A 12,770-nucleotide genomic window follows, 5' to 3' on the forward strand; every position below is an offset into this window, starting at 1 on the left:
CACTGGTATAGTCGTTTTGTTATCTCCCTGTCAGTATGGGAGCTTATTGTGCCACTTTTGCGTTGTATATAGCCTACAACTTGTATATTTTCACCGTGTATAAGCTTACTGTGCCTGGCAAATAAATCATTGATTGATTGAGTGTCAGGTCTCGCAGTGATGCAAATAAATATAACAGCAATCTCAAGCGAACAAGAAGTCTACACCTCAGAGCTAATATGAACATTGGATAAGTAGCCTACTTGCTGTATTTTTTTGCGAAAGGTATTTATTGACAAACTGAAGCCTACGATTGAACTAACCCCTATTTATTCTTTTAGATGTTTTGGTGGTAAAACAAAAAGTAGAAACTGTTGCTTACTAAAACTCAGATTTAGGACAAGTGAAACACAAATCGTTTATTCCAGCAGACTGTCCGCTTGAGGGAGGGATCGAGTAGCCCGGTTTAACTGCAAACAGCCTTACCAAGCTGATAGGCCTATACAACAAAACTTACAAAAGACATTGATTGGTAAATGAATACAGGCAAAACATTTAAAATACTTTAAATCAGCTTTTCATTTTTTACGTTTTTGTTCCTTGACAGATAACTTTTTGATCACAACCGCTGTGCCACAACAAAAATATGTCATACCATGGTTCCATTTCATCTGTACTTCGCCTTGGTCTTGTCAAACCTCGATTTGGACACAACACTTTGACAAGTTGCGCTGATGAAAAAAAATAGACGATAGTTTATGTAAAAAGGTCATGATAACCAATAAAGCATTAAAAACATCTTAAATCAAGGTCAACGAGGGGTGACTCCCGAACTCTTTCTTTAACTCCACTGCTTACAAATTACAGTGCGAGCCAAAGCCATTGATTGCTGCTGCAACTGGCCCAGCGAATTAGTCACCGTTGTCTTTGATTTATGATTGATCAGAAAACGAATTCTCGTACAGTAAGTTAAAGTTTATGAAACCTGTTTGAAGATGGGCATTGATCAGTTAACTTGATTTGACCAAATTAGGCCAAACACTTCAGCCAACAACGCGTTTTTACCTAAAGGAAAATTTAGAGAATTTTGAGTCAATTGATCGAAATTTTGTAATCCGTACCACACTTTCCGAAAACTGATGTTCACGAAACGCTTGACCCCGCTTTTAAACCCACAACAAGCAGAAATGTCCGACCCCCACTTAACCTAAGCCGGATAACCTTTACAGTAAACGGTAAGGGTTAAAGCTATATTTCTAACACTCAAATACATTGTTGACCATTAAACAAACTCTCAAGACTAACCTCCACCCAAATCAGAGAGCAGAAGATAATAAGATTGGCTTTCGTTCATCAAGGATTAATTAGCGCTTTCTTGAAAAACAAAGGTAAAAAACAGTTTTTAAAATAATCCTAGTTTGTGAGTCACCCGAGTCGATTAAAAATTGGCTGTAACCCAAACAGCCACAAGCTTACAACCGATAGAAAATATTTGTTGATGAAAATTAAACATTCTTTCAACCAGTGATCTCAACGGAAAGTTGCTTATTCGAGCGGTAATAAAGCAGTTTATGGATAAGCACATAAACAAAAGCTAAAAATGTCGCACACCGAACTCCATTCCACCAGTTAACAACAATTCAACCATTAAGTTCAACTTTACGTTGAAAGTACGTTGTATTACGTACAATATTTGCAATGGCGTTCAAGCTTGTATGCTTGAAACCGATCACTAATAAAAGAGCATCAACAAAAACTAAGCACGTATGAGATGTGTCACATAAAGTGCTTTCGACAGTGGGTTTCGAATTTAGTTTTGCAGTGACTTTGGGCTCGCTTCTGATAGTTATCAACTATTGTAGACTCACAAAAGCCCAACAAACGTGTTTCATTAACTCACCAAATGCAAATTTTAAAAATTCCAAGCCTCGTAGAAGTCCGAGATATTTATCAAAAGATTAAGTCAAGCTTTGAAAATTTCATATGTTCTTTTCATAAATAAAATAAAAGTAAAATTCGTTCGATCTATTTTGAAGTGTTTAGTGCGGTGTGAGTAGTTTGAAGGAGTTGAGTGCACTTGGGAATACAGCGCGCATTGTGTCAACAACACTTCAGTGGAGAACACTTGTAGAACAGCGAACTTAGGCAAAAACGTGCACGAAATGATAAGGTTTATAACCGATTGAAGTGGAGAACACTATTTTCCGTAAAGCTTTGAGAAAAATTTTGTAAATATTTCTAAGATTTTTCTTTCTGTGACCAAAGTTTTGATGGTTCTTTAAAATCACACAAAAAGAAAAAAACTTTAAAACCATTGATTTAAGAACAATCTACTTTAACAAAGTCCACTCATACTTTCCAGATAAAATAGCAGCCGACATTTTACAACAAACATATTTCATTCGCATCAAACATAATCCATGAATAGTTGTTTTTAAAACAATGCAGAAGAGACTCTTAACTAGAGAAGAATCTCGTAAGTTTATTTAGCACGTTGGCAATCAAAGAAAAACCTTAAAGAGAATTTAACAGTCGGCATGAATCTAAGTCTATGAACAAATTCAAAAACTATTAACTTAAATGTCATTTTATTAAAAAAAAAATATTGAAAAAGCCGGTTTCGTTTCATAGTTTTGTTGTCGATGTGAACTTCCAAACACTTATCGTGAACACTGCTTGAGACTGATATAAAAACCAACCTCGGATGGTCCACGCTGGGATAAGTAGAAAGTTTGTAAGTTCATTGGTAGCTGAATCTTAGAAGTGCTTTTGTTAGGCAAATTTATAGACCGTCGTTAATCAATTTGGTTATGTTTAATTGCCACACTCGCGTAACTTCGTCTTCTGGACAAAGGATAAACTGCAGAAGCTCAAAACTTGTTTGTAAAACAGTAAAATATTATTTTGAATAGCATGACTTTCTCGTGGTAAAAATAAAGGTTTAACTTGAAATTGGTCATCAGAACTCTTGTTCGCATGGCTGTGGGAAAGCCTTTTTCTTAGCTTGATTGTCTGACAACTTTCTGTCGTTGAGAAACCTTTTTCAACACAAAACCTAACGCGTGTCACCTAGAAAGGACATTTTGTTCGATTTTGTTGCTTGTTTCAAATGTTAAAGGGAAATATTGCCTACGAAAGTTTTAACAATATATTTGCAAATGCATATCAATAAAACTTATAATGTCAATGTGGTGACGCATCAGGCTACAAATAAGAAAATTAGGGTAAAGAATTTATCTGTATTGAAACAACGACTTATAAAGTAAAAGAAAATAAGTTTTGTTAGGAACTACCGACGATAAAGCAAGCAATAAATCAATCAGTTTAATTTAATTCAAATTATAAAAAAAATCGTGTTATAGTTGATTGCGTATAGCTGGAAACAGCATTTAGGCCTCGTAAGCAATAGGCCTGCCCTTTGTATTAAAAAAGCATTTTGAGTTTGGGTAAGCCCAGTTATGGCTTCAAGCTCATAAATCAAAAATTTAATATTTTACAAGTCTTTTCAGGCACTGTCACTTATTGGTCATTGATATATGACTAATATTCTTCATACTCATTTCATAAAAGAGCTTGAGAAAAGGCTGACTCGTTAAAGAGCGTAGGATAGGAGTAATACATGACCGAAGTAGCTGACGGATGTAAAAAATTAAAATGTATTCTGCGACAAAAAATAGTGATGAGATGACTTTTAACTTTTTTGTGTCTTTCACTTGGCTTAGCCTACATAAGAACGTCAGTTTTAGACAGTCTATTGGGCTTCTAGGCTACAGTGACCACTGCAAGGTAGGCTATGTTTAAAATGTTATTTTTCGATACAGATATTTATAACAATAAGCTGTAAAGGCTCTTTTCATACAGATGCAGGTGATTGAACTAAAACTAATAACCTCTCGATTGCAACTGATCGCAATAAAATAATTACAAATACAATGTTTTATCTGCTTTAGAAAAAATTTGACACATTGAAAGTTTGACTAAGTTGAAATCTTGATCGGAATGTATCCAAGCGTTTTTCAAATTGTTTAGCGATCTGAACTTAGATCCTACGTTGGACTTTGCAATAAGACTGACTTGCCAACAATGTTCAAGGAATTATATTTTGTGGAAAGCAGTCGTAGTTTTAAAATTTTCTTTTATAGAAGAAAAATTATGGTTGCTATAAACAATATTATTGAAAATGTTTATAAATTTCCAAAGTTGCTTGCCAAAAAAATCTGTTTTTATTTTTTTTATTTTTAGTGTTGACACACAATACGCGGAACAGACGTTTTGCAGATGCTTCTCAAATCTTTTCTAAAATAAGAACTACGCCTATACGTATTAAATAAAATGAAATACGAAAAATTGAAAATGTTAAATTAGACTTCTGAATTTCAGATTTTCAAATTTTTCAGTTGTGTCAATGTTTCAAAACTGAAGATCGTTGTATCTTGTAGAAGTTGGTTGCTCGTTTTTCGTTGTGTGGTCCAACAGGCTTGGTGGTGAAGCGCAGCCGCCATTTTTATTAAATCATTTTTTCTCAGATTTACTGATCTAGTAGTTGTTTCGTTTTGCTATCTAAGCATATTTGAATACTTCACCTATAAAACTAATTTTTCTGTCGCGAAACTCAACTGAAATTACATCTTTCAGAAGAGGCCTTATATTATTAAAATTTATTTAAAATTTTCAAACAGAGGAAAGAACTTTGAATTATTACTAGTAGCCTATTTATTCAATTTCAAGGGAACAAAAATAGGCTACGTCAAATTCTCAGCCCCTACGTAGCCTACTACAGTACGGTACTCATAGTTTGGACAGAAAATTTTACGTCAGATTTGAGATTTTAGTTTTATTCATTAGGATAGCTGGACAAGATAATGTGTGATGTATTTTGAATTTCAAACTGAGACGTGTTATATTTTAAGTAGGCTATCAAATGAGAGGACTGCAGGCAATTGACTAACTGAGCTGCCTTTTTAGATATTAGATGGTGACCAACTGAAAAAGTAACAATCTAGATTGCAATAAAATTTTTAAGATTTACTTACAGCCTACATGGATTCTTCAATTATTCCAGTGGAAAGGAATGATGTTTGTTATTCAAGTTTTCCATATGGCGAGCCTCCGTATTCCCGTGACTCTCTTTTATTTCAGCCTATCCATCCCCCTTTTCCTGGAGGAATCGAAAGTTACCTAGATCCTAAATATGCCTCGGATCCAGCAGCATTTGCTTCCAGATTGCCGTATTTTCCGTTCCATGCTGCTTACGGAATGTACGACTTTGGCTTCGAACCAGCGTTTATCCGTAAACGCAACGAAAGAGAACGACAAAGAGTGAAATGTGTCAACGAAGGCTACGCAAGGCTGCGAGAACATTTGCCTCTGGAGTTTGCAGAAAAAAGACTTAGTAAGGTGGGTTAGCCACATAATTACAAACAATAAAACTATTGCACAGTTACACCATTTTGTCACTGCTATGATTAGGCAATTCAATACCTAATATTACCAAAATACTAATACTAAACGCATTATAGATTAGCTTATAGTATATACATATATAGTAGTGAGTAGTATTATAACAGTTTATTACTTATTATAAGTGCGATATTATGAAAATTATTATAAAATTCTAGACTATAGAATATAATGCAAATATTTTAACTATAACAAAATCAACTAGGCCTACCATCTACCTAGCAATTTTTATTGAAATTGATATACTTTCAAGTTATGTTATAGACTGTTACGACATACTATAAAAGTATATTCAAGTTTTAAAGTGCTATGAAAACATATGTAACATTCTGTTCATATGTTGTTGTGTTACTTGCCAGCAACCTTGCCAGACGTTCACTATAGCCTACAGCAGGGGTTCTTAACCGGGGGTAAAGGGGGTAAATTTCACCTACCGAGGGGTAAGTTTACTGAATCATAAATTAAAGCAAACTTTATTTTTTCAGTTATTGAAAAACTGGTAGTGTTGCACTCGATTTTGATTCAAATTTATGCTTAATGTAAGTTTTCGTCTTTTTCTTTTATCACCACGCAAGTAGACTTCCAGTTTCATTTCAGCAGCGTATGTGTGCTACATTTTTACTGTACACAACCTAATTAGGACTTCGACCACAAAGTGGATTGCAATTCTGCTAAGATTGCAACTTCCTTCATTGCGCTTTTCTTCACATGGTTGACTGGACATCACAAGAGGCCACCAACACGGTTGGGGTAAATTTTACTTTTTTCATTCGGCAAGGGGTAAACGAGACAAAAAAGGTTAAGAACCCCTGGTCTACAGGAAATCCATTTCCCAGTACCGTATTAAAATTTTCCCATTTTAGTGCAGCTCTGCCCAACTTTGCACGCAAAATGTTTGGCTCAGAAACCAAAATTATAAATAAAGGTGTCTCCAAAAAACATTTTGGCCGCAATTAGGTGTAAAACAAATAGCAGCGTTCTCAATAGAAGCCTAGCCATACAAAAATAAATTTTTGCTAAATGGGCTACTAGTTTTAGCCTACTTCTTTTTTTTTCACTCCAGCGGTTCAAATTTTACAGAAATCTCCAATAATACAAAAAATACTTTCTTATCTTGCAAAAGGGAATGTTTGAATTCAGCACTATGTTTTTATTCCATCCAGGTTGAAACTTTGAGAGGCGCCATACAATATATCAAGCACTTGCAAAGTGTTTTGGGGATTGATGAAGAAAAAATAGTAAAAAACAAAAGCACAAAAGTTCAGAAACAAAGAAAACAACCAAGAGATGACAATAACCAGAAAAAGGAGGATGACATTGAAGAAGCAAGTAAAACTTCTGCTGACTATGACACTTTGACAAAACCATCCACGAGCCGAAGTGAATATTTTACAGTTGGTGACGAAGAAAACAGTAACGATGCATCTTTTTTTCCGTCTGTTCCTAAAGTGAAAATGGAAGCCTCTTCCTCAACAACTTGTTCCAAATCGCGTTCATCCGAAACTTTAAATAATGTGTCCAGTTCATATAAAACGTCTGTTGGATGCAAAAATCAAACCAACCCTGTGCACTCACCTCACGTCTGTACCCAAAGAGATGAAACAAAACTGTGGAAAATACATTCCGATATTTCAGACGTTAGAAAAGAAAGAGACTGTTTGAAAGCCAGCGCAGTTCGAAAACGAAATCAAGAGAGAATAAATATCAAATACTCTTGTCAATTTTATGGGTTATCTAAGAACTCTTGTACAGCTCAAGGCGCTAAACAAGAGTTATGTGAATATACAGACAATCTTTGCAACTTGAATCAAAAATCAAATTTTACGAAGCGTCCACTTTGCTCCAACAGCACGTCAAGTTTTGAACCCACAACTTCAGGCCGGGGAGAATGCCCTCAGTTCTATGGCTACAGCCAAAGGAACAAAGCGCAACCAAACTTTGTGTCCTCGCCTTCCCTTCATTATAAAAATTATGGTCAGTTTTTATTAAATTATAAAAATAAAAGCGTGTGATTTGAATGGCCATCATGTAACCTTTAATTTAATTCAGTTTTTAAGCTTTAGTATCTTCATGTGCACTTTATTTATTGTAGCTCTGTCATTCAGCCATTACCACAATATACAGACCCTTCAACCTTTTCAATTTTACGTATTATATTGGTTTTCAAAATTATTTTATGCGCAGGTTTTGCACCGTTCCAACGTCCTGCAGAAGATCGACGAAGCTGTGAATACGCAGAGGAAATTGACTCAGATGGTTTCAAATCTGATGGCAGCCCTTACTCTGGAGGAACAGGGGCATCCCCACATTAGCAATATCTTTCGAGTGCTGTATGATGCCACTGGCTTGAAATATTAATCGTAATATTGTCGGCTGTGCTCTCATGTGATCTACTTAGCGCATTTAACTGCAACACCGATCAAAGACGAGAAGATTGGTTTTGGTTTAATTTGTTCTGGAATGTTTATCCTTGGAGTGACAAAGCCTTGATAGGTTATTCCTGGTAGTTTCGCATTGGCTATTTGTAGAGGCTTTTTGACGCAGGCTGGTTAGCGAGATTGGCAGAGTGAAGTTTTCCGATTGTTGAAGTGTTGTTGCCGAGAAATTATTCCATTCATTAGGTGAAAACGTTATAAAAAAACAACTAGGCTACACCATGGCCACCTGGAGATGCGGCCTGATTTGTCACATTTTGCAGATTTTGATTACAGCTAGTGCTTAACTGACATTTTTTGAGATGTTTTTACTTTTTGCGGTTTCCTAATGACATAAAACTTTTTTGTTGCCTTGGGGAAGCAGTAGCAAATGAGAAAAACTAAGTTGAAAAACGCAAAATCAGACTGTTATTGAAAATTAACAGTCTGACTAAAATCTACAAAATCAAATTTTCTTTGTTTTTCAACATGTGAGGATGTTAAAACCTATTGTGTCATCTGGGGAAAAGAATAAAGAAAGCGTAAAAATCTAATTTTTAGAAAAATTTATTTAAACGTTCGCCCAAAGTTAGAAAAACCTGGAAATTTCTGCAAAATGTGACAAATCAGGCCGTATCTTTAGGTGGCCATGGCTACACTAAAAGGACACTACACTATACACACAAATATTTTTTATCAGCTTAATAAAAATTCAAATTAAACTTTGAGATAGATAGGTGAAAAGAGGTAAATATTGGCTACTAGCCCATAACTACTACCTGTCCAAACCACGTGGCCCGTATTGCACAACAGCACGACCTTTTGTAATTTCTCATCTTTCCATCAAATATAAACATGTCACTTCAAAACTTCCTGTTACATTATGCATGCACTGCACAGATATTCTGTAAAGATTTTAAGCCTTCAACCATTCTTCTACTCGCACAAGCTCCAACACTGTAACTTATTTGCGTTCAAGCAAAAATTATAACAACTCCTATCAAAACCCAATCACCTCGCTGCTGCATTCACACAAACAAAATTTCAATCAAAGTTTACGTTTCTTTGTTTGTCTTCTAGTTTTCTTTCAAGTTGCTTAAGAACCGTGACCACGTGCTCTTTTCAAATACGCCAAACAAGGGTGGACCATATTACCAAGAGGCCCATATTACTATGCTTTCCCCTACATTATGTAGGCCTACAGGAATTGCAAAGCAACTTGTTCAATCCAGCAAGTGCATAGCCTTGCCTTCTGTGTTTTATTGTAATGTTGCAAAAACATAAATTTTTGTGTTGTTTTTTGTCATATTGACGATATTCAATTGAACAAGATGAATGGAAAGTTGGAGTTGCACTTGCATCAAAAAATGTTTAGTCCATAAAAACGTTTAAATTTACTGAATTTACTGATTTTAGGCTATGTTTATTTTAATATAATTCCTTGCATTTGCATCCTTAGCTAGGAATTTGCATCCTTGCATCCTTAATTCCTTGCGCAAAAGAAGAAAAAAAATTGCATTTGATTGAAAAAAAAATGCATTTGATTCTGTGTTCAATACAAACTGTCAAATAATTGAAAGTCGTGCTTCCTGATTCCCAACCTTTAGTGCTTTCCGATAGCTCACTTAGATAAGCGCAGGACTTTACAAACGAAGGAGCTTCAGAATCAAGCGGAGCTGGTTCCACTCTCTGGGTTGGCTCTTAAGCAACACGTTTGAAGGACTGCTCCCCATTCAGCGGTACCTATAGGGTAGAATAATTCACAGACAACAACACTTTAACGATCGGAAACTTCACTTTGTCAAGGTCGATGACCGGACCTGCGTTAGTGGTTCAAAACCTCTACAGACTACAAGTATGTGAAACACCCAGGACTAAGCTTGTTGGCTCTATTGACTCAGTGGTTACGCGCCTGACTCAAGATCAAGCGGCGCTGGCTCGGCTCTCGGAGTGCGCGCTTGAGCAACGCATTTCAGGACTGCTTTCCATTCAGCGGCAGCAAGAGCATGAAACAATTACTCGGCAACAACACTTCACCAACAAGCGGAAACATCACTCTGTTGATCTCCGTGACCGGGCCTGCGTCAGTCATTCAAAACTTCTACAAGTATGCAAAACTGCCATGATTAGGCTCTCAAAAGAAACTTTTCCAGTCCGAGTATTAAGATCAAATCAATCAATTAAATCTTGAGTAGAAAGTAGTAGGCCAATAGGTATAAACGACAAAACGCCAACGCTCAAGCGAGCTTGAGACCGAAATGATTTACTAAACACAAGAATTTGGCAAGGCACAACACGGCCATGCTTATGGTAGCCGATAAAACCAAAACTAGGAAATGGTTTAGGATGACTGTAGAATTTGTAGATAGATGTTTTTGGACGATCGAACATCCGAAAAAGCTTTAAGTGCTTTCGGTGACGAATTGTTTACATACTCGTATGCTTAAGTGAAAAGATAGTGCTAAGCAAAACATATCAACTCACAATTGTTGGTTACAGCCATGCAGTTGTCGCTTCTGCAATCGAAAAAAAATGTCAGGACAAGTATTAGCAATCACCTGCACTGTTTTGTCAACATTCTCTTTCCAACCAGAGCAGCGTAGCTATAATTTAGTAAACAAATGAAGACATTCAACCAATGTCAAAAAAAGTTAAGCAGCAGTGTGGTCTACGAGCTTGACTTAGTACGAAGCTGTCCTATTTTGTTTGTCATTACAAGACCTATTTACAGTTTTGCATGTTGTTGTTTTTGCACAAAAGTCAACTCTGCTGAAGTGATAGCAATGAATAAGCCTATCTGGCAAAAGTATTTCACATATCTCAAATGACAATTTTGGTGGATTAGTTCGCCCGGTTTGCTCAGTTGGTTTTACGAACAAACGCCTGACTTTCCCAACACAAAATCTGCAAAATCAAGATCTTCGTCCGTCCCGAGAGCTCAGTGGTTACGCGCTCGCCTCAAGACCACGCGGCGCTGGTTCAGCTCTCGAGTCTCGTGTGTATTTCAAGACTGCTCTCCATTCAGCGGCCCTAATGGGTGGAATTAATTCCCCGGCAACACCATTTTAACAATCGAAAAACTCCAGTGTATTGTTTTTTATTTTGTAATGTATACAATATATATTTGTGTTCAACTCCGACACCGTTCCATGTCAAATAAGCTATGACACCACACGGGTGTGGCAGACTTGATGACCAGTTCGGTCCTTCTGCCACTCCCATCATCGTCAGCAAACATTAAAACAACCTAGTTCACATTGTAATCTTGTATTGTTTTTTCCACATGTGCTGTTGATGCAAATAAAAAGAACTTCTCTCTCCACTCTGCCAATCCTTGTAACCGGCCTTGCGTCAAAGGACTCTCTCGACTCGAAGCTTTCACAGACCTAGGATAAAGATCCAATCATTCAATGGTTTATTTGAATTTGATGGACTGTCTGTCTGATGCAAATAAATAAAAATAATTAACAGTAGAAACCTTTAACGCAGGATTCTTTGCAAACTTAATCCTGGCAGTTTTGTATAATTTTCTTGTAAATGTAGGCAAGAGGCTTTGCACAACTAATCCAGGCCCCGGTGATCAGGATTAGCGGTAGGCAATCAAACACAGAAAACTTTTGTAAGACAAATGAATCATTGGGACCAATCAGAAGTTGCAAGAAAAACATAGAAAACATTTCTAATATAAAATAAATTAAGTCAACGTTTCGTCGGCCCCAGTATGACGTAGACCGTAGAGGGTTAAAGCAGTTGTAGTCATTTCGATGACGTGGGTTCGATTCCCACTCAATCCACAATTCTTTTTTCTTTTGGAATTACCAAACACAATTCAAAGTAGCATTAACTCTCTGGCTGAATGCTAGAAGGGTCACAGTAGGACGATACTCATTTAAACATGCTCCGATTGGTTGGCGGTGTCATCGGGCCTATCAGAGAATTGTCATGTTTAAGTGACTACCAAGATTAGCAGAGTAAATCATCCGCTTCTTGTGAAGTGAGGTTGTTTGTAAATATTTTTTGTACTAGGTGTCGCTAAATATGATTGAGGGAATATTCTGGGACTGAGAAAGCTTGTTTGTAGACTAGAGCTTGATCCTGACAGTTTCGCATGCTTGTAGAGTAGGGTGGTCCTTATTATTTTTTTATTCATTTTCACTGGCCTGACCCTGCCAAAATGTTCCTTTTGGTCAAAAAACACAATGCGTAAAATTTCATTGAAATTCATTAATGTTTAGAGGTGGCTCAATGGATCTGAAATTTCTCTCAAATAAGGAGTTGGATATACTGATTACATAGGTTACCGCTTTTTGATAGTTCCTTCTATTCATGGAGCTCTTTGCTGCCACAGCCATATAAATCGCTGTAGCTATCGTGCATCTGGCCCAGCACTATCTTTTTAATTCGGACTGCAAGGCAATAAGAGGTTGTTTTTGTGTTGTTTTTTTTTTCAGATTTAATTCTTACTGCTTATGTGTTCTATATCTCATTTGGGTGGAATTTCGGATCCATTAAGCTACCTCTAAACCAGAGGCGACGAACCTGCGGCCCGTCAGAGAATTTTGTGCGGCCCGCAAAACAATTTCACAATCGCTCTTGCATTATAAAGACATCTCAAACCTGTTTTATGCCATCACTGGTACACCTTTCCTTTGTTATTTTCTTGCCCTAAACACTAACTGTCAGGGTTTAAAGTTAGAAATTAGGAAAGTAATAAGGTAAAGTTGTGAAAACACTATTCACCAATTCACCTTGTATTTTTAGTCGATTCCAATCTATGACGCCATGGAATTTTGACAAGCGCTAAGTTGTGTGGCCCGATAACTCAAGTGTAATTGACAGTGGCCAGCGACAACAAAAAGGTTTGTCACCCCTGCTCTAAACATTAATGATTTTATCAATGAAATTTTACGGTTGGCG

The 12,770-nt window shown here is 36.6% G+C and overlaps 1 protein-coding gene across 1 annotated transcript; it reads left to right on the top strand.

The window, feature by feature from the left end:
* Positions 1 to 5,019: 5,019 nt before the first annotated feature.
* LOC145780238 (uncharacterized) lies at positions 5,020 to 7,834 on the top strand. The gene is made up of 3 exons (XM_082591940.1): positions 5,020 to 5,376; positions 6,603 to 7,413; positions 7,624 to 7,834. Exons 1-3 carry the CDS (start codon positions 5,020 to 5,022, stop codon positions 7,749 to 7,751), a joined length of 1,296 nt encoding a protein of 431 aa, XP_082448066.1. The 3' UTR covers positions 7,752 to 7,834.
* The last annotated feature ends 4,936 nt before the right edge of the window (positions 7,835 to 12,770 follow it).

The sequence above is a fragment of the Aplidium turbinatum genome, chromosome 11 (genome assembly GCF_918807975.1).
Source record: "Aplidium turbinatum chromosome 11, kaAplTurb1.1, whole genome shotgun sequence".
Classification (NCBI taxonomy): Eukaryota; Metazoa; Chordata; class Ascidiacea; order Aplousobranchia; family Polyclinidae; genus Aplidium; species Aplidium turbinatum.